The sequence below is a fragment of the Enhydra lutris genome, unplaced genomic scaffold (genome assembly GCF_002288905.1).
Source record: "Enhydra lutris kenyoni isolate GAN:26980312 unplaced genomic scaffold, ASM228890v2 scaffoldscaffold22, whole genome shotgun sequence".
In the NCBI taxonomy this organism is placed as follows: domain Eukaryota; kingdom Metazoa; phylum Chordata; class Mammalia; order Carnivora; family Mustelidae; genus Enhydra; species Enhydra lutris.
Window position 1 is genome coordinate 17,089,688 of NW_019154106.1, and position 25,771 is coordinate 17,115,458.

Consider the following 25,771-nt stretch of genomic DNA (forward strand, 5'->3'; position numbering starts at 1 on the left):
GATCACAAGCAGGCAGAAAGGCAGGCAGAGAGACAGGAGGAAGCAGGCTCCCTGCTGAGCAGAGAGCCCGATGCGGGACTCGATCCCAGGACTCCGAGATCACGACCTGAGCCGAAGGCAGCGGCTCAACCCACTGAGCCACCCAGGCGCCCCTAAAGATTTTTTTTAAAAAAGATTTTATTTATTTATTTGACACACACAGAGAGATCACAAGTAGGCAGAGAGGCAGGCAGAGAGAGAGGGGGAAGCAGGTTCCCCGCTGAGCAGGGAACCCGATGCGGGGCTCGATCCCAGGACCCTGAGATCACAACCTGAGCCGAAGGCAGAGGTTTAACCGATGAGCCATCCAGGCGCCCCCCCCCCCTTTTTTAAAGAATTTTTAAAAAAAGACTTATTTATTTATTTATTTGAGAGAGAGAGAGAATGAAAGAGAGAGAGCATGAGAGGAGAGAGGTCAGCGGGAGAAGCAGACTCCCTGCCAAGCAGGAAGCCCAATGCAGGACTCAATTCTGGGACTCCAGGATCATGACCTGAGCTGAAGGCGGTCGCTTAACCAACTTAGCCACCCAGGCGCCCTAAAGATTTTTTTTTAAGCTCTCCATGATACCGTGGTAATAGGTGAAGTAGGTAGGTTGCAGGGTAATATGCAGTATACGTAATCCCGTTTTGATACAGGGAAAAAAACTGCCGGATGCCTATATAACTGTCAACTGCCAGATGTTTATATAAGCAGTGAGTTTCCATGGTGGGAATGGGAGGGATTGGGAGGGAGATCGTGACCAGACTATTCTTTTACTTGTTAAGTGTGTTAAGAAGCATGTGTTCCCTTTTTTTAAATTTTAATTCTAATTTAATTTTAATTTTAAATTTAATTTTTTTAAAGATTTTATTTATTTGTCAGAGAGATAGAGAGCACAAGCAGGAGAATTGAAAGAGGGAGAGGCAGAGGGAGAGGGAGAAGCAGACTTCCCACTGAGCAAGGAGCTCGATGCGGGACTTGATCCCAGAACCCTGGGATCATGACCTGAGCTGAAGGCTGATGCTTAATTGACTGAACCACCCGAGTGCCCCTTCCCTTCAAACTTTTTATTTTGACATAATTGTAGATATACAGGCACTTGTAAGAAATAATAGTGAGTAAGAGAGAGAAAAATCATGTGTACCCTTTACCCAGCTTCCCCCAGTGGTAACATCTTACAAAACCATAATACACTATCACAACCAGGATATTGCCATTGATACAGTCAAGATACTGAACAATTCCATCACTACAAGGATTTCAGCTGATCCCCTTTTAAGCCCCAAATCACATATGGTGCACTTAACTCATATCCTTGATTTCTGGTGCTTTGCTTTAAAATCAAAGCCATAATAACACTGTAGTTTTTCTTGTCTCTTTCATCAGATGATCTTCTCTCACTATTATTTCTTACAACTGCCTGTAGGTCTACAATTATCTCAAAATAAAAAGTTTAATTTAAGTTTATAAATACTAATTAACAGACCTCCATGAGGCAAGTAATGGTTAGCTCTGGTGAGGTTAGCCCCTTTTATGGATAGGGAGGTTGAGGCACGGATATCCTGGAATTTGCCTAAGGGTATAGCATGAGTCACTGTGTTCTGACTCAGATTCAGTTGAATTTATTCATTCTCTCTCTCTTCTGAATCAGCTGTTTATAATTATGACCTTCTAGATGTAAGGACACAAAAAGGAATTTTTTCTGTATCTGAGGTTTAATGCCTATTCTATAGAAGCAGTGTGTACTGTGGCGAGAGCATGGACTTTGGCCACTGATTTGATTTTGAATCTTCCACATGGACAAATCATTTAACCTCTCTAAGCCTCAGTTTTGTGATTTGTGAAATGGGGATAATGATAGTACTTACCTTCATCATGTTATTGTGAGAAATAAACAAGATGATGTATGGAAAAGTGGGTAGCACTGCCAGGTGTATAGCAAATGTTCAGTGAATATTACATAAAAGTATTGCTTTAAATATATGTTATATTCTGCCACTTGTGTTTATCAGCTGGCAATAATTCAATAAAGGGATTTTTCTGCCACGTACTTATTAACAAGGCTTTAAGATCACTGTTTACTTTTGGGATATTTGTCTTCAGCTCAGGTCATGATTCCAGGATCCTGGGATCAAGCCCAGTTTTGGGCTCCCTGCTCAGCCAGGGAGTCTGCTTCTCTCCCTCTATGTCTCTTACCCCCACTTGTGCGCTTGTTCTCCCAAATAAATAAATAAAATCTTTTAAAAAATAAATAAATAAAATCTTAAAAAAAAAAAAGACTACTGTTTACTTTTGAGGTAAGGATGCCTTCAAATTTAGTCATATAGGAAGTAATGTTGGATTATATTACTATAGTATTCATTTATATGAAAATATTTAAAAATTTCTCCTGACTTATTTGTATTTTCTCTGGTCCATTCATAGAAAAATGGAAAGTGATTCTCACCTATTGATTTCCTTCATTTAATCTGTTCCTCCCAAAGACATTACTTTTCATATTCTCTTCCTAGCATGAAAATATCCTCAGTTTTTTTTTTTTAAGATTTATTAATTTATTTGAAAGAGAGAGAAGGAAAGGAGGGGAGTGGGGAGGGATAGAGGGAGAGGGAGGGAGTATCCTTAAGCAGGCTCCTTGCTGAGTGTGGGGCTTGATCCCAGGATCCTGAGTTCATGACCTGAGCTGAAATCAGGAACCAGATGCCCAACCAACCGAGCCACCCAGGTACCCTGAAAGTATCCTCAATTTTTAATTACATAATCACATAAGCTTCCTGAGGGTGGGAATGTTCTTGTTCACTATAGTATTCTCAGTGCCTAGAATAGTGCTGAGTACATAGATGTTCAATAAATGTTTCTTGGCTATCATTATTTTGTATCCTTCTCCTCCTGTTAAGTGTTTTTTATTTGGAAAGTTGGGGAAATGGAATCCAGGTTCCAGTCAAAGCTTAAAATGGCTAGGTTTGTAAATCCAGTGACTTATTTTGATTGGCTGAGAAATGTGATTGGCAAGATGGACAAGCAGCCAGACTGTTTAGCTTAAGAGCTCTACATTTAATAATTTGACTTCGTCTTTTCCTGAAGCCTGGAGGGAAATTTTTTCTTTCCCTATTCTAGTCAGCCAAGAACCTGACCTGGGCTGACTCTAACATTGGAGAACACTGAACACAGCATCTGCTGAGCCAGGGACGGGGAGTCAAGCTCAGTTCTGATGTTATCTAAAGAAAAAGCCTGAATTCAAGTCCTGCTTTGTCTGCCGACTCATTTTGCAAACTTAGATGCATTTCTTAGCCTCTTCCAGGTTTTATTTTTCTTAAATAATCTCATCTCAATAATCTCAGTAATCTCATCTGTCCTGGGGCCTGGGAGGATTCTTGGGTGAATGTTCTCTCAGCATTTTATGTTACTGTTGCTGTGGCTCTAAGGGCTTCCAGGAGTACCTGGGGGCAGTGTGTTACTCCTGGGAAGAGTTGCAGTCTTCTTTTTCCCAAAGACTCTGCAGAAAACAGAAAGGTGCCATCCTTCATGATTTGCGGTCGGCTCTACTTCAACCTCCTAATGTTGGTGGAGGAAAGGTATGTTTTTGCCGGAGTCATTAGGCCTATTTGCCTGAAGCAGCTGGGGTCAATTCCCAGTTCTGGAGTTAAGCTGTTTTTGCCTCTCTGAAATTTCTTCCATCAAAAGCTACTTTTTTTTTTTTTCTTTGCTTACTAATGGAAGATCTCTTTGCCATTATTGTGCATTTAAGGGTAGCCTTCCTGGCTTCTTAATTCTGTTGATAGCTTGGGACTCAGAAATTGAGCTTTACTTTTCTTCTTGGTTTCGTGGTTTCCTCCTGTTCTTCTTGTGTTTCCAGGGTTCTTGTGTTCTCAGTAGATGCCTATCCCAGAATGGTTTGCAGATAAAACTTCATTTCTTTTTTTGTTATCCTTCTGAGGTAAGTGGCTATAAGAATGATTGTCAGTCTCAAATTTGGGACCTACGGCTTTCTATTTCCAGTTTTGATCACACTTTGTGTTTGAGTACAGACTGCTGTGTTTCAGGCATTAAGTTACATTGTTATGAATTACTTTAGGAAGCCCTAGTAAGCAATATTTGTAGCAGAAAATCTAGTGTTTCTTCTTCCTCTTTATTGTAATAACAATAAATAGATTTTATTTTTGTGTCTTCAAAGCATTTTGTAAAGCTGTTAGCTTATTTTTGATAACACACTGTAGAGGTATGCCTCATTCTGAGTTATATGAAAAACATTGGGGGTGATAGTGGATATGAGAACAAAAAAGAGGTCTTATTGCTTACTTATCTCTTGATAAACTTGGGCTGACCAGCTTTGTACCAGGTACTCGCTTCATTATTACTTCTTAGCCTGACTTTCTAGATGGAGACAATTGTATTTTGGAGTATTTGTAATTCTGAACATAAATGTTGTGCATATCTGCAGTGGGAATATAGATTCTGTCTAATAGCATTTTATTTCTGGGCCTTTGGCTTTTTATAAAGAGTCTGTGTATAATCTCAATTGTACTGGTTTTGATTCTCTCAAATTATTTGCTTCCAGTTTGTCAGGTGATTGATTATTATTATTATTTTTAAAGATTTTATTTATTTATTTGACAGACAGAGATCACAAGTAGGCAGAGAGGCAGGCAGAGAGAGAGGAAGGGAAGCAGGCTCCCACTGAGCAGAGAGTCTAATGTGGGGCTCGATCCCACGACCCTGAGATCATGACCTGATCCGAAGGCAGAGGCTTAAGCACTGAGCCACCCAGGTGCCCCCAGGTGATTAATTAAAGGTACTCTCTGATTCTGCTTTGTGGCTCCTGTCATTTCCTTTGCACTCTGAGAACTGTGGGTGCCAGACTTCTTTGTGCACATTTGTTGTGTACTGTCCTTATTTTTGGTTCTCAACTTGGCTTTTACTTCCACAAGTAGTACCTGCCTTGAATTTTTTGTAGCCCTTTTCTTCTAATTATACTCCAAGGACATTATTCCTTTAAGGTACAAAAAGGGTGTTATTACTTTCAGTTTGTACATGGAGAAAGATGAAATTCAGCACCAGTGTGATTTGTAAAAGATTACGTAACAACTCAGTGGTACAAATCAGTCATTGAAGCTTCTTATCTCTTGTCTTATCTTTACCCATTAAATCACATCACTTTTATATCTGGCACTTTCAGGCCTGAAAGATATAATATCTCATATTCCATCCCTGCTCTCAGAATATCCACTGCCTCTGTACTTCATTTTAAACATGCTGCCTTTCAAATATGAAGCTGCCAGGCCTGGAACTGACACATCCCTTTAGCCACATTGTGTGGTCAAAATAAGTCCCCAGGTCAGCCTGTATTCATGGGGTGAGAAATATGTTCTCTCTCAATGGGTGGGGCAGTATGGGAGTAGGGTAGGAAGGAATTGATGGCAACTGTCTTTGGAGAGAATCTAGCATAGGATGGTAAACTAAGTTAGTGACAGGCCTCTTGGAACTAACTCTGGTAACGCAGGGAGGTCACTAGCACTTACCCCTTTCACGTGGATGAGAAAGGATTGGCGTGAGACTGTACGTGTAAGAGTCCCTTTCTGTTCTGAGATGTGTTTATGTTGTAGTCCGTGTTTGACAAAAGAAGTGTGCACAGGTTTGACAGAGTATGCACAATTACATCTTCTGTTAGATTAAGTTTTTCAAGATCTGTGTCTCTCCTAGCAGCCAGACAGAAGTCAGTGTACTGTGGCATCTATCTCTATTTCCTGTTGAGAAGTAATTTTCCTTATTTCGATGGAGTTTGTAATTTTGTAGGGTAAATACATAGTAGCTGAATTTCATGATATGGTCTCATATAGTACTTTATCAAATTCAGAGTTATTTCTGGTCAAAGAGTTTATAGTCCTTTTTTTCTCTTAAAAACTATGTATTGCTGTAAAGGAAGGAGTGAAAACATTTTTTTCATTTTTCCTTAATGTCATTCTTTCATTTCTTCTCCTTTGAGGACATGAACATTACAAATATAAAGCAAGCAGATTTCCAGTTGATACTGTAAGACAGTGAAACATTTATTGAGGACCAAATATGTGTGAGGCTAGTAAATGGCCTAGAAGAGAGACTGAATAGGAGGTTGTATCTCAGTCAGGCACTCTGGAGCTTTCTGTAGTAATTAAGTATCCAGATTCTGGAGCAAAACTGCCTGGGTTTGAATCCTGAATGCACTACTGACTGTGTGACTTGTTCCTTGGGAACCTCATGAAACATGATGGAGGGGCCCTGAGGATTGTAAATTAGTTACTTTATGTAAAGTGCTATGAACAGTGCCTGGGACATGAAAAGCCCCATGAAAGTGTTAGGTATTATTATTTTAACCATTACCTTGTGGCTTTATTTTTTTAAAGATGTCAATACTCAGTTTTTTTTTTAAGATTATTTATTTATTTATTTGACAGGCAGAGATCAGAAGCAGGCAGAGAGGCAGGCAGAGAGGGAGAGGTGGAAGCAGGCTCCCAGCTGAGCAGAGAGCCCGATGCAGGGCTCTATCCCAGGACCCTGGGATCACGACCTGAGCCGAAGGCAGAGGCTTTAAGCCACTGAGCCACCCAGGCGCCCCTCTTACTGCTATTTTAATTTTAATTCTTCATTACAGAATGAAATTATTCTAGTATAAACATTGGAATTCTAGAATAGTGAGTACTTTTCATTTGGTAAATCTTTTAATCCTCCTGGCATCCCTGTCATATACATACCATCCGTGGCCACATTTTATGGTGAGGAAACTGAAGTGTAGGGAGGTTAGGTAACTCTTCCAAGAAACCAAGAAACCTTCTTTTACCAAGAAAATGACAGAGCTGGGATTCATTCGGCCAGTCTGATTTCAGGGTCTGTATACCACTATACTGTGTTATCTCTTACCTAGAAATTATGGATAAAAAATATTTCTCTACCTAGATTTAACCATAGTTATCACTTTGGCATATTCTAGGATAGCTTTTAGAAGTCCATACACAGCACATACACAATTCAGGTAGTAGTTGATGTTTTCCTGCTTCCAGGTGTGTTTGCCTTCAGGATGTGTTCCCTGTGTCTACCTGTTCTAGGTTTGTGTTGCCTTGCCCCAGATTCTTTGCCCACCACTAATCTCAGTCTTGTCTAGGAGTTAGGCAAGAGCTGTATGGAGGCAGGTCTGGTTGCTCACTGTGGTGCTCACATTGTGGACTTGGCTCCTATATAGTATCATTTGAAGTGTCCTAAAATGTTTTGTAAAAAGTGCTGTTAATGAAAACAAAGCTGCCAATTGTAGAAAACGGTGTGTATTTCCACCCACATGGAGTTTCTAAAGAGTACTGGGCTACTTTTAGGCCTCTAATTAATGGCTTGACATTCTGTCGCTTATTTTCCAGTTGTTGGGAGAGCTTTACTTATGCAAGTAATCCTAGATTTAGTATTTAAAGAACTATTTTTTTTCTTTAAAGAGTTAACCTTGGGATGAATCCTCTGTGTTATGAAATATATGTTGTATTACATAATTGATCTGACTCTTAGACTTCCTACATGGTTAGTGCAGTGGAGAGGGATACAGTTACTCAAAGAAATGAGGGGATTGTACTCCATTTTAACAGTTCATTCCAGATCTAATAGTTTTCTGATTCACACTCGTGGTATGCGATTGGAAGGAAGGGCTTGGGATATGAATTATCAGCCAGGTTGCAGATATAGTTCTGAATTGTTGGTTCTGTTTTTGTTTTTAAAGATTTTATTTACTTATTTGTCAGAGGGAGAGAGAGAACAGGCAGGGAGAGCAGCAGACAGAGGGAGAAGCAGGTTCCTCACTGAGCAAGGAGCCCGATGTGGGACTCAATCCCAGGACCCTGGGATCATGACCTGAGCTGAAGGCAGATTCCTAACCAACCGACTGAGCCACCCAGGCGCCCCTGTTGGTTCTGCTTTTTAATTCACTTTACTTATGGAGAGGTAGCTCAGATCTCATTTTATTATTATTTTTATTATTTAGAGAGCAAGAGAAAGAGAGAGGGAGGGAGGGAGAGGGAGGGAGAGAGAAAGAGAGAGAGAGAGAATCTTAAGCAAGTTCCACAGCCAGCACAGAGCCCAATGCAAGGCTCAATCTCATGACCCATGAGATCATGACCTGAGCCAAAATCCAGATGCTTAACTGACTGAGCCACCCAGGCACCCTGCATTTAATTATTTTTGCCACAGAGATATACTTTATTTTCCTGAGTATTTTTTACTTTGTTGTCTGGTAATAGCCTTTGAAATGTCTCTTAGAAAAGTCTGCCACTCTTGGGAGTTGTTAGCATCTTGTGTCTCTGGGGTTTTTGTTGGCTGTATTGTTTGGTGAAGGAGACCATAGTGAACCCCGAAGAGGATTCAGTACTAATGACAACAGTAACAGTAACGATGTTGACACTCTCCCATTCTTTTCCTTTTGGAGCCTCACAGGAACCTGATAAGTATATATTGCCATTCCTGTTTTACAAAGAAGGAAACCAAGCCTCAAAGAGGTTAACTTGCTTGAAGTCCTCTAGGGAGAAGGTGGAGTAAAAAGTTCCTGGCATTAGATGATCAAATTTGCTAGGGGAACCTGTAAATCTAACTTCTAGTTCCCACTGGGCTGTGGCATACTCTCTGGGTGATTTTTATTAGTAGTTGTTAAATACAATTATGACCTAAAATTAAGAAGAGAAAGTCTTTAAAGGTGGTTTATCTTCCCATTTTTTTAGAGTGGTCAGTCATGTTATGGCAGGGGGAGGGGCGTGTGGAAAGGGGCATTTGTTTTGTGTACACACCTCAGTTGTGTCCTTCTGGTTCTCCTTGCATAAGGCTTTGGTGACCAAGAATTGATTCTGGCGACTGTGTAATGGCATCACAAAGACTATTCTCGGCACCCTTTGTCTCCGTTTGCTTTAAGGGACAGATTGGGAAACTTGTTTCTTCCTGCTTTTTAAAAAGAGGAATGAAAAACACACTTGACTGGCACTTCCTCCTCAGCAACCGGCCTGTCTGACTTCGTTAGGTCTGATTTAGCTCCTTTTGTTCCTTGGAGAGAACAAAGTAAAATCTCCTCTCAGGTAGCTGTGAGGAGTGAAGTCCCTTATCCTTTTAAAGAAACAGAGCAAATATTTTTCTTTGGACAAAAGAAAGCCTGTGAATGTTTTAGGCCCTGTGACTTCCTGGCATCAGTCCAGCTTTCTCATTGGAACGTTAAGTGTGTTTAGGTCCTTGAGAATTGATAGACAAGCTCTTTGGTAAGCCTGAACTTGAGGTTTTTAGTTTTCTCGATAACTGATACTTGTATCAGCTCTTTCCTCTTCCAGTTCCTTTTGGAACTTTAGGTTGTATCACAGTTCTCTGAATCATATGATTTTGTGACCTGTATTTTCTTCCTCTTGAGTTACACAGGTCAGGTCAGATTTTTTTTTTTAACGAATTGGACTGCTGCTGTTTTCACCACATTTTATAAGATTATACATAAATAAAATTTAAAAAATTATAAATATATTTCTCTGATAGTACTTTTATATCACACTTTTTTTTTAAAGATTTTGTTTATTTATTTGACAGACAGAGATCACAAGTAGGCACAGAGGCAGGCAGAAGGAGAGGAGGAAGCAGGCTCCCTGCTGAGCAGAGACGAGGACCCTGGGATCATGACCTGAGCTGAAAGCAGAGGCTTTAACCCTCAGCCTTTAACACTCAGCCACCCAGGTGCCCCTTATGTCACACTCTTAAGTGACCCTCAAAACTCATTTCTTCTGAACTTCTCTGTATTAGGTAAAAGAATTATGGACTCAAAAAACAAATTAGACTCAATAAAGGGTTAAAGTGAACTAATGGGAACTGTGTTGCTGGCACCTTCCTGGTTAGTAATTATTCAGCTGTGTGGCAGTTTGACTTCCAGACTTTTGTTGCTAAGCCATGAATTGTCAGGGTCACCAAGTAGATTATTTCCTTCTAGTTATTTTGTCCTTAAGTGCTTCAGAGGGTTGGCCTACAGCATGTTGACATTGTCAGTGTGTACATATTTATTCCATGTGCTAATGAGGGATGAGAGCCGTACCATGAGGATACAGACTTGAGTTGATTCCTTCGTCTCTCATTAGGGAACTGTGATGTATGTGTCTAGGAACTTGGAGTTGTGTCTTTCTGTAGACTCTTTCTGACTTTCTACATTTTCATATGCCAGGGAGAAAACTCCTTTCAGCACAGGCTATACATATTTTTTCTTCTGTCTATATTTGGATACATCTAGTTGTATACTTTGTAGATTGCAGCCATTTGTGAAATGTAAAGAGCCCATTGTTCTTTCACTTTTTACAGTAAGGATTTATTACTTTTTATTTTTTTTTAAAGATTTTTATTTATTTGACAGAGATCACAAGTAGGCAGAGAGGCAGGCAGAGAGAGAGGAAGGGAAGCAAGCTCCCTGCTGAGCAGAGAGTCCGATGTGGGGCTCCATCCCAGGACCCTGGGATCATGACCTGAGCGGAAGGCAGAGGCTTTACACATACTTATATACATACATAAATATATACATATATGTATGTACATATATATATATACACACATATGTATGTACATGTACATACATACATATATCTATACATACTTATATATTTTTTACAAAATTGGGATCATTCTGTAAATGTAATTTTGTATTCTGCTTTTTTCACTTACCAGGTATTTTTTCACATCATTAAATATTTTTAAAATAAATTTTGAATAGGTGATATATTTCAAAAATAAAAATGACACAAAATGAAAATATTTGAGAAATCTTGCTTCCATCTTTGTCTCCATTCATCTTGTCCCTTCAGTCCCTAATGAGTGACCATTTAATTTTTTCTCTTACTCAGAAGATAGCATTACTATACATAGTGCTCTGTACCTTGCTTTTCCCCTCTCTTCACAATATTTTATCTTGGAGACCTCTTGTTATCAGTACCCAGAGAATCTTGCTTACCATAGATTAGTCATCTTGTCCCCTTTTTACGTAGGCACTTGGGTTGTCCCCAGTTTTTGCTGTTATAAACAATAAGACAGAAGTCAGTAATTAAAGGGGGGGAACCCCACTTAACCTGCTTCAGTTTTTAAGGCAAAGTTCTTTCCAAAGAAATGCCAGCTAATAAATGTAGAAGTAATGATGGAATTAGAAAAATCAACATTATTTCAGACCCTAATAGTTCAAGAAGGAGTCATCAGTGACTGCTAAACTATTAAGCAAATAGTTGAGAAGGAGCAGGATATTCACTTGATGCCAAATATTAGCCAAAGATTGCTAATTATAAAGGGAGGAGGGACTATACCTTTATAAAGAGAGCTCTTTCAGTTACAGACTCAACCAGGTAGTCATATTTTTCCAAATGATCACATAATTTTCCAAGTTGCGCTAAGTGGAACAGCCTGAGAATATAGGCCACCTGCTGTGCTGCATCAGGAGGTACATACATAGCATCACCTTTAAGGCATTCTTGCCAGAAACTCTCAGCCTAAATCTAATCAGTGTTTTAGATCTAGCCTTCTGTTTATAGGAAATGTAAGGGATAAAGAGGTAACCTAAATGGCACTGTGAAGAAACAAACAGACAAAACTAAGATGTAAGACATTCTCCAAGTCACCTGTCCTTGACTTCAAAAAAGCTTGTGTTGGGGGCACCTGGGTGACTCATGATATCAGCTCAGGTTATGATCTCAGGGTCGTAGGATTGAGCCTTGTTATGTTGGGTTCTGAGATGAGGGTGGAGCCTGCTTAAGATTCTCTGTGTCTTGGGGAATGTGCTGTGGTGAATGCTGTGAAATGTGTGAGCCTGATGATTCACAGACCTGTACCCCCGGGGCAAATAATACATTATATATTAATAAAAATAATTTTTTAAAAAAGATTCTCTCTGTCTTGGGTCACCTGGGAGGCTCAGTCGTTGGGCATCTGCCTTCGGCTCAGGTAAGGAGCCCTCAGTGCTGGGATCGAGCCCCCCCCCCGCCCCCCCCCCGTGTTGGGCTTCCTGCTTAGCAGGGAGCCTGTTTCTCCTTTTGCATGCTGTTCTCTCTATCAAATAAATAAATAAAATCTTTAAGGAAAAAAAAAAATTCTCTCCCCCTGCCACTCCCCCTCTTAAAAAAAAAAAAGCTTGTTTGTAAATAAGTAAACATAAAACCAACCAAAGCAAAACTTGGAGGCCATTTTAGAGTAAAAGAGACTAAAGAGACATGACAACCAAATTCATTGCTTTACTTTTGGTTGGATTCTGTTTTGTTTTGTTTTTTTAAGCCAAATATTAAAGACATTTTTTAAGATAGTTGGGGACATTTGAATGAGGACTTACTGGTCCTCATTGTACTTACTGGTATTGTGGTTATGAAGTCAAATGTCCTTATCCTTAGCAGATGCACAGTGAGGTGTATAGGGTTAAAGCATCTTGAAGCCTGATGAAATGGTTCAGAAAAAAATAAAAAAACAACACAAATAATAGTGTGTTCATAGGGCTAGATAAAGCAAATGTGGCCAAATATTAACAGTTCTTGAGTCTAAGTAGCGAATAGTGTGTTTATTATACTGTTTTTTCAACTTTTCTGCACATTTAAAATTTTTTAAAAGCGAACTACAGTGAATAACATTTCACGTGTATTTTTCTGAAGTGCCGTTTTATTGGGTTGCATATTCCATTGTATAGAGGAACCACAGTTCTTTAATTGTTGCATGTGTGTTTATTTTGCTGCTAGTTGATGTTTTAGTTGAATTTTTGTTTTGTGATAAACTATAGAACTATGCTCTTAAGGCTTGTGGTGGATGAGAAAAAGGAATTTAATTTTTTTTTCCTTTTTCATCCTCTCTGCTACTCTGGAACTTCACTGGAGACGAGAAAAAGAGAGTGAGAAAGATACCTCAAAGTAGTCCTTATGCACATGCTTTTAGGTAGGAGATAGAGTTGAAAGCAACTGCATAAGAACCAGACCTCAGGGCCCCTGGGTGGCTCAGTTGGTTAAGCATCTGACTCTTGGTTTCGCTGCAGGTTGTGATCTCAGGGTTGTGAGATCGAGTCCCATGTCATGCTCTGCGCTGGGCATGGAGTCTGCTTAAGATTCTCCTCTCCCTCTGCCCCTCTCCCACCACTGCTTAAAAAAAGAGATAGAGAACTAGAACTCAAGTTACAGCCTTTTAAAATCAGTTACCTGTTCTTTGGCTTGGAGGCTGCCCAAGTGATAAGGAGGGGAGCTGGGGGATAGGGAGGCGGTGTGGTGAGAAGGGAGGGCAGGTGCTGTGTTGTGTTTTGTTCTTGACAGGTTTTTAGACTTTCTCTATTAGTAATAAAAGTTCTTCCTGCCTGATAAAATAGTAAGACCAACTGCTTTAGAGAATGATATATTCTTCAGATATAAGGCTGGGCTACTGAGGATATGAGAGGAATTTAAGGATGAAATAATTTTGTTATCATATATGATAACTAGGATTAAGAAAAAACTTGGGGAAAAAAAGGATGAAATATTTTTGGAAGAAAAGGTCTGGGAGAAGGGTCCTTCCTGAGAAAGTGCCATTAAATATGAAAAAAAATACTTACCTCTTCGAGCTCAATCACATTTGCAATGGGGGGAGCTTCTCTGATTGCGGAATAGATGTTCTTTGACTTTAATGTCCATCCTTTAGATTTCCATGAAGACAACTTACAAGGACCTGAATGGCCTCATTTTAGCTGCTTCAGCTTGTGGAGCAATTGCTCGCTCCTTCTCTTCCTGTGCCTGGTGTGACAGTGGCTACTGAGCACCATGAAGGTTGTTCCAGAGAAGAATGCTGTCCGGATACTCTGGGGGCGAGAACGGGGCACTCGGGCCTTTGGAGCTCAGCGGCTTCTGCAGGAGCTAGTGGAAGATAAAACTCGGTGGATGAAATGGGAGGGCAAGGTAGGAAAAACAGATATTTTTGACATTGGATTTGTAGGGGTAACTGTAGATGGGGTTTTAGAATGGGCTAATGATGTAGAGTTGGGGCATAATTTATTTTGTGTGAGAGGATTGACATATCTAACTTAACGGAGTTTTAAAAATAAATTTGGAAGAATTTTTGGGCTAGAAATAATCTTTTCCCTTTAGAGCTAGACATTTTTCTTAAAGGTAATTTGGATTTCTGTCTCTCAACTTGTGGCTTGATCATTGTCTCCAGTTTTTTAGCTTATACTGACTACTAATCTACAGTGGCTTGTGTACTTTTTGAGGTAGAGTGAGCCATAGTTTATAAATAATGTATTTTAACTTTTCCTGGTTTGTTTTTCAGAGAGTAGAACTGCCGGATAGTCCACGCTCTACCTTTTTGCTGGCCTTCAGCCCAGACAGGTACCTAGTACTTATCTATAACTTAAGACTTGCTACAGCATTGCTTTCTGTATATTTGGTCTAGCTTGATAACATCCCTAAGGGCTCTTTGAAGCTTTGCATGAACAGCGCTTTGTCAGTGCATCAGAAGGGGAAAGAAAGTAGATGAGCGTTGCTAACCATAGAAATAACAGGAATAAGCAAAGGAAACGGCGGACCTTGAGCCTCCAAATTCAGAAAATTTCTCAATTACAATCCTTTGGCAGTGTGATGCAGGCCACTGATGGCATGATAATTTTTCTGCTGGAAAAAAACAGTCTCTGAAGGGGACGTGTGTCATTTGGGGACAGTGTGGAGAAGCTAAAGCTTTTAAAGATCAGAATACTTCTGTTGTTTATAATGCCTAGGGTGTAGTATTTCCACGCTGGGGTGGGGAATACTCGAAAGCCAGTTATCCAGAACTGATAAAATTTGTTACCCTCCTACATGCTTCACATTCATTTCCTACTCTTTGATTTCCTAGGACTCTGTTGGCCTCCACCCACGTGAACCATAATATCTATATTACGGAGGTGAAGACTGGCAAGTGTGTTCATTCTTTGATTGGACACCGCCGTACTCCGTGGTGTGTCACTTTTCATCCTACCATCTCAGGCCTTATTGCTTCTGGCTGCCTAGATGGGGAGGTCAGAATTTGGGATTTGCATGTAAGTATTTCCATTTCTTTGGTATTCTAAATGCAGAGAGTTGTTTACCATTGAGTTCTGAACTGGTGGAGAGACTAGCCAGGTTTTTAGGACTACATCTGAGTAAGTGGTGGTCTTCCCCACTTAAATAATGGGAAGTCTAGTCCATATTCCTCCATTCTAAGATGAATATCTCACTTAACTATTCTTCCATCTGCCCATTGTGGCATAGTACAGGAGGTTCTAAATTATGTTCAGGATAGATGCCCTTTTTTTTTTTTTTTTTTTTTAGAGCAAGGATTGTGGTTGTGTTCTGCTCATGATCGCCAAAGCAATGTGCTTCTTGTCCTGATGACTTAGTAGGGGGTTGTTGTGCACCATGGCTATGTGGATGCTCATTGCTTTGGATTGCAGATGACTTGGAGAACTGAGCTGACAGTAATAATTTTCTGATAAATAGGCGACTCTGCCAGATCACTGATTTTCTACATTTTACAGTGGACATATTTAAAGTAGGCCCTATAAGTAGTCATTTTACCTTAAATGGTCCTTTCTTGAAATTGACATCCCAGTCTGCTGCCAGTTTGTAACCTGAGAATATTTGGTATTGGTTCATTTGTAGGGTGGCAGTGAAAGCTGGTTCACAGACAGCAACATTGCCATTGCTTCTTTGGCTTTCCACCCTACGGCTCAGCTCCTGTTGATTGCCACTGCCAACGAGATCCACTTCTGGGATTGGAGTCGGCGAGAGCCCTTTGCTGTGGTGAAGACAGCTAGCGAGATGGAACGGGTCCGGTGAGTGCTCTGGCCACCAGCGATGTCTGGCATAGGACTAACGTGGCAGAGAACATTTACACTTGCTGTCCCCTCAGGAAGCAGTTTGTTATACCTGCTCAGAGCAGGTGGTTATGTGTACAGCTCCTGCTTTTGAAGCTGCTGGCCAATCAGTAGTTCATTTTAGCTGTTTCTGATTGGTCTCATCTTCTGGTCTCTGTAGACCAGGGTTGTTAGAATGTCTTTTGGGTTCTGAGCTATCTGGATTTGGGGTAGGGCCCTCTTTTGGGAAACCTGAAAGATGTTCAGGTGGAGGTTAATTTGGTGGGAAGTTGCTAAATCAGTTATTTGCGTTTATCAAACTGGAAAATGGAGATGAAATATGTGTCAGATCTGCTGATTGATATTTAGCCCTCAAAACGCAAACCCACATCGCCGGAATTAAAGCTGACGCATTGGTTTTCTTTGGTCCTCTTGGTATTGCGGTTGGATATAAGAAATTTTCTAGTCTCAGCTGTATCACGTGATGCTGAAACTGTTCACTGTCACCAGAACTTCTGCTTCTTGCCAGTGTAGCTGCTTTATGAGGGCAGAACTAACTAACCCCGTGGCAGGGGATGGGAGTGTGCTGTGCTTTACTGCTCTGATGGGCTCTTCGGTATAAGCAAGCGTGTGCTTAATGTAGCTGCTTCTTGGGACAGAAACCTAGGTGCTTTTTTAAAATTATCTTCGTGATACACAGTCCCCTATTCTGGCAAGTGTGAGGAGATAACAAGAAGTATTGAGCCCTATTATTTTGATTTCTTCAAGAGTTTTGAAAGTTCCTAGAATGAAGAGGATGCCTGGGTAATCCGCAGTTATCAGTAGTGATTGCCGTACATTTGAACACAGACTTCCTCTTCTTATTTAACATCTATGCGTGTCTGTCTTTCTTTTTGTGTTTTCAGTCTGGTGAGATTTGATCCTCTTGGACACTACTTACTCACAGCCATTGTTAACCCCTCTAATCAGCAGGTAAGTTAGTCAGCAGTTCCAACTCCATCTAAACTGGGAGTTTTTTCCTAAACTAGTGCTCCAGTTCTGATTTTATTGGACTTGTACTTTGTAATGCCCAAGTGTTTCTTTTCTAGTCGAGATTGAGAACTAGCTTCAGACTGTGTATTCAAAGTGCTAGCCATAGCCTTGACAGGGGAGTCAATTCTGAAACCCCCAAGTGACCACCTTATTAGAAGTAACCAGGCTGTGTTGGATAGCTTGTCATTTTTGTGCCTCTGGCTGCTTGACATTTTTGCTTCTCTCACTGCCTCTGTGTCAGAGAGATGCACTTTGTAAAAGCGTCGGTTTGCCCTCTGTACCCATTCAGAAGTGTCACTAATTGGAAGTGAACAATTTAATTCCATATGATGATCCGGAAGCTGAAGCCAGTTAGTCCTCAGTGCTTCAGGGTAGGGTTGTTGTCTCTCCATGAAGACTATTTTCCTTGGATGGTAGTCAGAGTCAGTAGTTAGTTTGCCTTGATTTACCTGGAGGTTCTACCTAACTGCCTCGCTCTCCCCCTGCAGGGCGATGACGAACCAGAGATCCCCATAGATGGAACAGAGTTATCCCACTACCGTCAGCGTGCCCTGCTGCAATCACAGCCAGTTCGCCGGACGCCTCTCCTCCACAATTTCCTGCACATGCTGTCCTCCCGCTCCTCTGGCATCCAGGTGGGAGAGCAAAGCACAGTGCAAGATTCTGCTACCCCCTCACCCCCACCGCCTCCCCCTCAGCCCTCCACGGAGCGCCCCAGGACTTCCGCTTACATCCGGCTCCGACAGCGGGTCAGTTACCCCACAGCTGAGTGCTGCCAGCACCTTGGGATCCTGTGCCTTTGCAGCCGCTGCTCTGGCACTCGAGTTCCTTCCCTCTTGCCACACCAGGACAGTGTCCCCCCTGCTTCTGCCAGGGCTACTACCCCTTCCTTTTCTTTTGTACAGACCGAGCCCTTCCATCCCCCGGAGCAGGCCTCGTCAGCGCAGCAGGACCAGGGCCTCCTGAACCGGCCGTCTGCCTTCAGTACAGTCCAGAGCAGCACTGCCGGCAATACGCTCCGCAACCTCAGTCTGGGCCCCACCCGTCGCTCTTTGGGAGGCCCTTTGTCCAGCCACCCTTCTAGATATCACCGAGAAATAGCTCCTGGGCTGACAGGGTCCGAGTGGACCCGGACAGTGCTCAGTCTGAACTCCCGCTCTGAGGCAGAATCCATGCCTCCACCCAGGACCAGTGCCTCTTCGGTGAGTTTGCTGTCTGTGCTGAGGCAGCAGGAAGGTGGCTCTCAAGCGTCTGTGTACACTTCAGCCACAGAAGGGAGGGGTTTTCCAGCTTCAGGGTTGGCAGCTGAGTCAGATGGAGGAAGCGGCTCCAGCCAAAACAACTCGGGCAGCATTCGCCATGAGCTTCAGTGTGACCTGAGACGCTTCTTTCTGGAGTATGACCGGCTGCAGGAGCTGGATCACAGCCTGAGTGGAGAAGCCCCCCAGACCCAGCAGGCCCAGGAGATGCTCAATAACAACATTGAGTCCGAGAGGCCAGGCCCCTCCCACCAGCCCACCCCACACAGTAGTGAGAACAATTCCAACCTGTCCCGTGGCCACCTGAACCGCTGTCGCGCTTGCCACAATCTCCTGACCTTCAACAATGACACCCTGCGCTGGGAAAGAACCACACCCAACTACTCCTCTAGCGAGGCCAGCTCCTCCTGGCAGGTCCCCACCACCTTCGAGGGCATGCCATCGAGTGGCAGCCAGCTGCCACCCCTTGAGCGGACTGAGGGCCAAACGCCCAGCTCCAGCAGGCTGGAGTTGAGCAGCTCTGCTAGTCCTCAGGAGGAGCGGACTGTGGGAGTGGCCTTCAACCAGGAGACGGGCCACTGGGAAAGAATTTACACCCAGTCTAGCAGATCTGGAACTGTACCACAGGAGGCCTTACATCAGGATATGCCTGAGGAGAGCTCTGAGGAAGATTCACTCAGGAGGTAAGCAGGTGCTTTCTTGTCTTCTCCTACATCCCTTGCTTTTCTCCTTACGTCCGTTCCTTCAGTCCTGTAGATGTTGTGGCTGGATCTGGAGCGTCTGGGACCCGTGCATCTGGTTTTGGTCTCCCTGATATCCATTGCATCTTCTTGGAAGATCTTGCTCTGGTGGCAGAGATAGAACGGGGCCTAACAGTATAAGTCACGTGGTTCTGCTAGCTCCTTTTCTGGCTAAGCTCGTGAGGCCTTTCACCTTAAAGGAGAATATGGAAAAAAAAAAAAAAGATATAGATCAGGTTACAGGTGCAAGAGGAGGTAGAACCATTGACTTCCTCTGCCCTGCTTTTTTGACCTTCTTGGAGGATTGTATGTGCAGCACTAGTTATTGTGAAAAAAGAAAACGTCCCAGAGGCTGCAGACTAGCATATTAGCTCTTTTTCAGTCATGTCTCTTTGGATAGTTGTGTTCACCTGTTAAACCTTATCTTTTGGAACACTGCAACTTGACAGAAGGGAAAAGAAAATTTGCGTGTGTGTGTGTGTGTGTGTGTGTGTGTGTGTATGTATGTCAAGGAAAGTCCATTTTTTTAGGGATACATATTTTTTTGGATAGCAGATTAGTTGCTTAGTTAAGATTCTTTGAGGAGATCTTCCAGATGGACATTCACCTCAAGGTGAGGAAGAAGAATAATTTGTAGAAGGAAGGCCTCTCCATACTCAGATCAGCATCCCAGGCAACTCTTCCATGGAAGAAACGGAGTGGGTGTAGTTGACCGCCCACCACATGTTCCATGTATGGCTGTGTGCGCATCTATCTTGATTTATTAGGGACTTCTTTCTGTAATTCTGTAAAGGTCACATCTAGCGTAATCACCAACTCCCAGAATATGCCTGTTGGATCCAAACAGCATATTGCTCTGCATTACATCCTCTGTTGAAGCAACTGAAATTTCTGACATAAGCTTCTAACAAGGGTGGGAATATGGATTGTGCACATAATGTACTTGTTATTTTGGGAGAACGCTTTAGAGAGTTACCCAGTTAATAAGTATTTGTTGAATGGTTACAGTTTTTCCAGCACTGTGCTAGGCACTGTAGGGAATACGGAAGAAGTATAATACCTGGTCTTTACCCACTGGGAGTGTTATTATAAAGGCAGGACTTATTTACATGCAATTATATAAAAAATGTAGATGACCCAAATGCTTCACTGTGCGGTACTGAGATTAAATGCAGTCTCATTTCAGAGAAAGGGAAGTATCATCAAAGAAGGCTGTATGAAATCAAGTCTTGAAAGATGGGTAGGATTAGGGAAAGACCTTTTTATTTTAGGAGACCAGCACATTCTAAGACAGGAAAGAACATGTTGAATGCAAGATATTGGGTGGTTACTAGGGGCTGTTGCTAAGGGGAAGATAGGACACTTGGTTGGATATGAAAGATAGACAAAATAATAGAGGTTGTTACTATGCTCATATAGTTGAGACTAGTTCTGGGTTAACATCTCCTAAATTCCCGGCTTTGTAATATTTTGCCTTGCATAATGGCCCATATTAGGAACTTGAGGCTGTTACTCCTCTTTGTCAAGAGAGGTGGGAAGGTAGCAAGCACAGTGTCTGACATAGAGTAGGCATGCAAAAGGTTTATGAAAGGTAGTTGTAAAAGAACTGTCTTTAGTTACTGCTCTAAAAGCCTCCCAGGACCTGTTTCCATAGTACCAGTGGGCCTCTGGTTAGTTAGCCTTTGTGCATTTCTGTTGTAGTAGTACCTCTTCTGGTGTTCTGAGAAATATCTGAGTGGTTTAAAGTAAACTCTGATAATGATTAGAGATACCAATTACTGAGGCCCTACTATGTGTTAGATACTATATCTTTGCACTAGTTATTTCTAATTTCCACCATAACTCTGCAAGGCAGGTATTAAATGTCTCATCTTATTTTTTTTTTTTTTTAAGATTTTATTTATTTATTTGACAGAGATCACAGGTGGGCAGAGAGGCAGGGCAGAGAGGGAGAGAGAGGGGGAAGCAGGCTCCCCACTGAGTAGAGAGCCCGATTCGGGGCCTGATGCCAGGACCCTGAGATATGACCTGAGCCGAAGGCAGAGGCTTTAACCCACTGAACCACCCAGGTGCCCCAGATGTCTCATCTTACATTTGAGGAAAGTGAGGCTCAGAAAAGTCGAGTTTCTTGTTAAAGATCCATAAGTAGGTTGAGTGGGGATTTGAATTCTAGTTTGTAGGACTACAGATTTTTCTAAGCTGCCAACCATGGTATATTCCTTAGTGTGATACCTCATTTTTCGGTGAAACATTTTTATTAATTTTAGTTTCATTTAGTTTTTTATTATGATAATCTTCAGACATATAAAAATAGAAAGTTTAATAAGTGAATTTTCATATATCTCTCATCTGACTTTAAAAATTATTAACATTTGTCCAGCTTCCATTTGTCTATATCCCCTGTTGACTCCCCCAACCGAGACATAAAATTTCATCTGAAAATAATATGTTTCTCTAGAACAATACCATCCAATAAACTGTTCTACAGTGATGTAAGTGTTCTGTATCTGTGTTGTCCAGTATGGTAGGCATTAGCCACATGTGGCTAATAAGCATTCAAAATATGGCTAGTGTGAACTGAGGAGCTACATGTACATTTTAAAATTTTAATTAAATGTAAATAGCCACATGTGACTAAAATATTAATCACTTCTTAATAAAAGTAGACCGTTTAAAACGCAGAAACTGGGGCATCTGGGTGGCTCAGTCAGTTAAGCATCTGCCTTCGGCTCAGGTCATGATCCCAGGGTCCTGGGATCGAGTCCCGCATCGGGCTCCGTGCTTAGTGGCAAGCCTGCTTCTCCCTCTCCCACTGCCCCTGCTTGTGTTCTCTCTCTTGCTGTCTCTTTCTTCAAATAAATAAATAAAATCTTTTTTTTTTTAAGATTTTATTTATTTATTTGTCAGAGAGAGTGAACACAGGGAGACAGAGTGGCAGGCAGAGGCAGAGGGAGAAGCAGGCTCCCTGCTGAGCAAGGAGCCCGATGCGGGACTCAGTCCCAGGACGCTGGGATCATGACCTGAGCCAAAGGCAGCCGCTTAACCAACTGAGCCACCCAGGTGTCCCAAATAAATAAAATCTTAAAAAAACACAAACCCCAGAAACTATGTTTGTGTTTTAAATAAAGAAGTTCAAATGTTTAATAATGTAGGCTCTAGTAAACAATTGTGTAAATATATTTTTCTTTAAAAAATATACAAATAATGCATGGTTTCATTGTAAAATATAATAGTTACATGATTTGTGGAGTCACTTGAGATGAGCTAGGATGAGATGTACTGTGGGGGCTGCCAGCCTGCTCAAAAGTGAGGTACAATGTAAAATATTCCAAGTGCATAGCCTTTATAGAAGGGCCATCACTTCCTCGTAATTTGAGTGGCTGCGTTCTAGTGTAAATCCCTAATACATTCAAGTGCTTATCAGCATCTTCTGCCACCTTCAAAAGGGACCTGATGTTCTCTAGCTAATGAGCCGGCCCTTGCTTGGCTTTCCCCAGCAGGTGTCACTGTTGGGCTGTTGCTGCTGCTAGACTAGTATGGCCGGCAGGAAAGGATGGTGTCCTTATTGTGTGCCTAGTCTGCTTGAAGGGAAATTTATTCTTTGGCCTTGTAGTAGGAGATAGACAAAAGAAGCATATTTTGATCCTCGGTGCTGCTGATTTAATTAATAGTGTTTGAAAATAGTGAGAATATTGAGCACAAGTGTGTCATTTCAGTATAGCTCTGTTGCTGAGCTCTGATAACCAGCTCACAGTGTGTCTCCTTTTGCCTGTGAGCGGTAGAGGGCAAGCTGTCTGTGTAGTCTTGACTCCAGATTAAAACTTATAACTTGGGTGGCAGACCTTTTCCTCACACCAGAAACAACAACAACTTCTTCTTCTTCTTCTTTTAAAATTTTATTTATCCATTTGACAGAGAGAGAGAGAGAGAGCACAAGCAGGGGGAGTAACAGGGAGAGGCAGAGGGAGAAACATGCTCCCCACCCAGCAGGGAGCCCGATTTGGGCTTCGATCCCAGGACCTTGTGATCATGATCCGAGCCGAAGGCAGATGCTTAACTGACGGAGCCACCCAAGCGCCCCCAGAAATTTCTTTTTGGGTCTGATAGCCCAGTATCTAGCAGAAGGTCAGGGTCTTGTGGCTCCTTGCAGCAGGAGTCCCTGTGGCTTCGAAAGGTTGGTATTAGGAAAAAGAGAAAATTACTTAAATGGCATTTTAAAACTGGAGAAAACCTAGAGTGTATTTAATCCAGCCCTTTTTCTTTTCTTTCTTTTTTTTTTTTTTAATGAAAAAACTTAGATCTACAGAAATGACTTCTTAAGAGGTGCTTATAAGAACCGTGGGATTCAGGGCGCCTGGGTGGCTCAGTGGGTTAAAGCCTCTGCCTTCGGCTCAGGTCATGATCCCAGGGTCCTGCTTAGCAAGGAGCCTACTTCCTCCTCTCTCTCTCTATCTCTGCCTACCTCTCTGCCTGCTTATGATCTCTGTCAAATAAATAATAAAATCTTAAAAAAAAAAACTGTGGGATTCAAACCATTAGGTCCTAAAGAGGGCACTCTTTCCTCCTCTTCATTTGAAATTAGTGTGTTCACAAATTGAGTTTTCTCTGTCAGAACCTCTGTTGCTCCTGTAGATCATTGAGGGGTAGGGGTGGCACAGTGGGCTCTTCAGTCAACTCTCTTTGTAAGAAACTGGAGGTCTGGGGCACCTGGGTGGCTCAGTGGGTTGGGGCCTCTGCCTTCCGCTCAGGTCGTGGTTCTGGGGTCCTGGGATTGAGCCCCGTGTCGGGCTCTCTGCTCTCTGCTTCCTCCTCTCTCTCTGCCTGCCTCTCTGCCTACTTGTGATTTCTGTCTGTCAAATAAATAAATAAATAAATCTTAAAAAAAAAAAAAAAAAAAAAAAGAAACTGGAGGTCTGATAATTCATTTACAATTATTGTCTCTCTGTAAAAATGTAACCAACACAATGTTTTTAGGGATATAGGAGAAACATTGTTTTAGTTTTTTGCCCATAGAATTGCATTGATGAGGTTTTTGGAAGTGATCCCAGTTTGGGAAGTCCACTATAAAAATCCCAACAACTAGGAGATAAAATCTGAGCCAAATCTTCCTCAACTAAATTATGCCTGCATTCCTTCTCCAGAAAGGTGACAAGGCCTTTTGTCTGAAGTATTTAATAAGATTGAGTGTGTTCTGAGAACTAATGTCTTTTGATCTGCACTTTTCCCTTATGATAAAAGAAGATTGGGGAAATTTGGCCCAGAACATTGAAGGTTAGAGTTGGAACCCCGCATTTGATTTCTCAGTTTTTTTAGACTTTTGTGAGGGAATTGCTTTGGAGTTGGAGCAGTCTGAAGCCTCTTGAGGCTTTGTGGGCCAGTGAACTTGTTTGATGCCTCAGCTCTATTCACATGGGGATTTTCCAGGGAGTGCTCAGCAGAAATATCATTGATGGAGAATAAATGGGTATATCTGCAGGGCTAGTCATAGGTCCACAAGAGGGAGAAGGTGACCTAGAAATTAGGAAAGCACAGTCTTTTCAGCTTGATCATGATAAAGACAGGGTCCATCTTTAGTAGCTTTGCTGTGCCATTGACTTTACTGGATTTAAAGAGTTCAGATATATATAAAATCACTTTCGGTTTCTTTGGATGGGAGTATACTCAATTTATTATTCAAAACCTAAGACAGCTGTCCTCTTTTGCTTTGAGAAAACTTCCCTGAATGTCCCAAATAATCACTTTCTCTTTGTTGCTTGTACTAGACATATAGGTACTTACTTGTAATATTGTACCCATGAGAGAAAAGTATTTGTTTCCCTTTCTGTCAGCCCCCTGAAGGCAGTGACTATGTCTATATTCCTACTGTTCCTAGAATACTACCTGGCACATAGTAGGTGCTCAGAAAGTGTTAATTGAATTCAACAAATGGAATTGAAATTCCATCCCCAGTGATTCATTATGAAGTATAAATTCTTTTTGGCTTGGTAAAAAAAAGAAGACAGACCCATTATTATGCCACATCCTTTAGTCTTCTAGGTTATTGCCTTAATAATTTCTTGTTGAATAAATGAAATGGCATTATCTAGAGTTATACATGGAAGACAACTTCTGTAACTTGAGCTCAGGTGACCTAGAAGTTGTTCCTCTGATGTTTCACTATTGTGCTATGTTTCTAACTTGTATGTTGGTTGTCCTGAAGCCTGTAATAAGTCTTGTTCCACCTGATCAGCCGTCCTTTGTACTGGCTCTCACGGGTGACTCAGGGCCTGCATAGTCTTTGAGTGCACCCGCATCATACAGCTTTCTCTCTCTCTCTCCCCCTTTTTTTAAGTTTTTATTTTATTTTAAAGTTGTTTTTTTTTTAAGATTTAATTTTTTATTTGACAGATCACAAGGAGGTGGAGAGGCAGGCAGAGAGAGGGAGAGGAGGAAGCAGGCCCCCCGCTGAGCAGAGAGCCTGATGTGGGGCTTGATCCCAGGACCCTGGGATCATGACCTGAGTCGAAGGCAGATGCTTAACCCACTGAGCCACCCAGGCGCCCCTTAAGTTTTTATTTTAATCATACTCAACATGCACTCCTTAATCCCCATCACCTATTTCACCCATGCCCCTGCCCACCTCCCCTCTGGAAACTATCAGTTTATTCTCTGTATCAGTCTGTTTCTTGGTTTGTCTCTTTCTCCACCCCCACCCACCGCCTTTACTCATTTGTTTTGTTTTTTAAATACCACTTATGAGTGACATCATAGGGTATTTGTCTTTCTGTGTGTTATTTCACTTATCATTATACTTTGGTTCCAGCCATGTCATTGCAGTTGGCAAGATTTCATTCTTTTTTATGGCTGACTAATACTCCAATGCAGATGTCTCCCATCCAAGTACTAACCAGGCCCGACCCTGCTTAGCTTCCGAGATCAG

The 25,771-nt window shown here is 41.8% G+C and overlaps 1 protein-coding gene across 6 annotated transcripts in view; it reads left to right on the forward strand.

Moving 5' to 3' along the window:
• Nucleotides 1-25,771, forward strand: part of LOC111149427 (autophagy and beclin 1 regulator 1) — a 176,429-nt gene that overhangs the window by 16,802 nt on the left and 133,856 nt on the right. For 3 of the 6 annotated variants that reach the window (XM_022506473.1, XM_022506474.1, XM_022506475.1), the window contains exons 2-8: nucleotides 13,658-13,911; nucleotides 14,282-14,340; nucleotides 14,843-15,026; nucleotides 15,628-15,800; nucleotides 16,727-16,793; nucleotides 17,342-17,488; nucleotides 17,759-18,795. In XM_022506473.1, the coding sequence (XP_022362181.1) occupies nucleotides 13,777-13,911; nucleotides 14,282-14,340; nucleotides 14,843-15,026; nucleotides 15,628-15,800; nucleotides 16,727-16,793; nucleotides 17,342-17,488; nucleotides 17,759-18,795 (1,802 nt within the window). In that variant the 5' untranslated portion in view covers nucleotides 13,658-13,776. Of the gene's footprint in view, nucleotides 1-13,657; nucleotides 13,912-14,281; nucleotides 14,341-14,842; nucleotides 15,027-15,627; nucleotides 15,801-16,726; nucleotides 16,794-17,341; nucleotides 18,796-25,771 lie in introns of all 6 variants that reach the window. The other 3 variants (XM_022506469.1, XM_022506472.1, XM_022506470.1) reach the window with 1 other exon arrangement.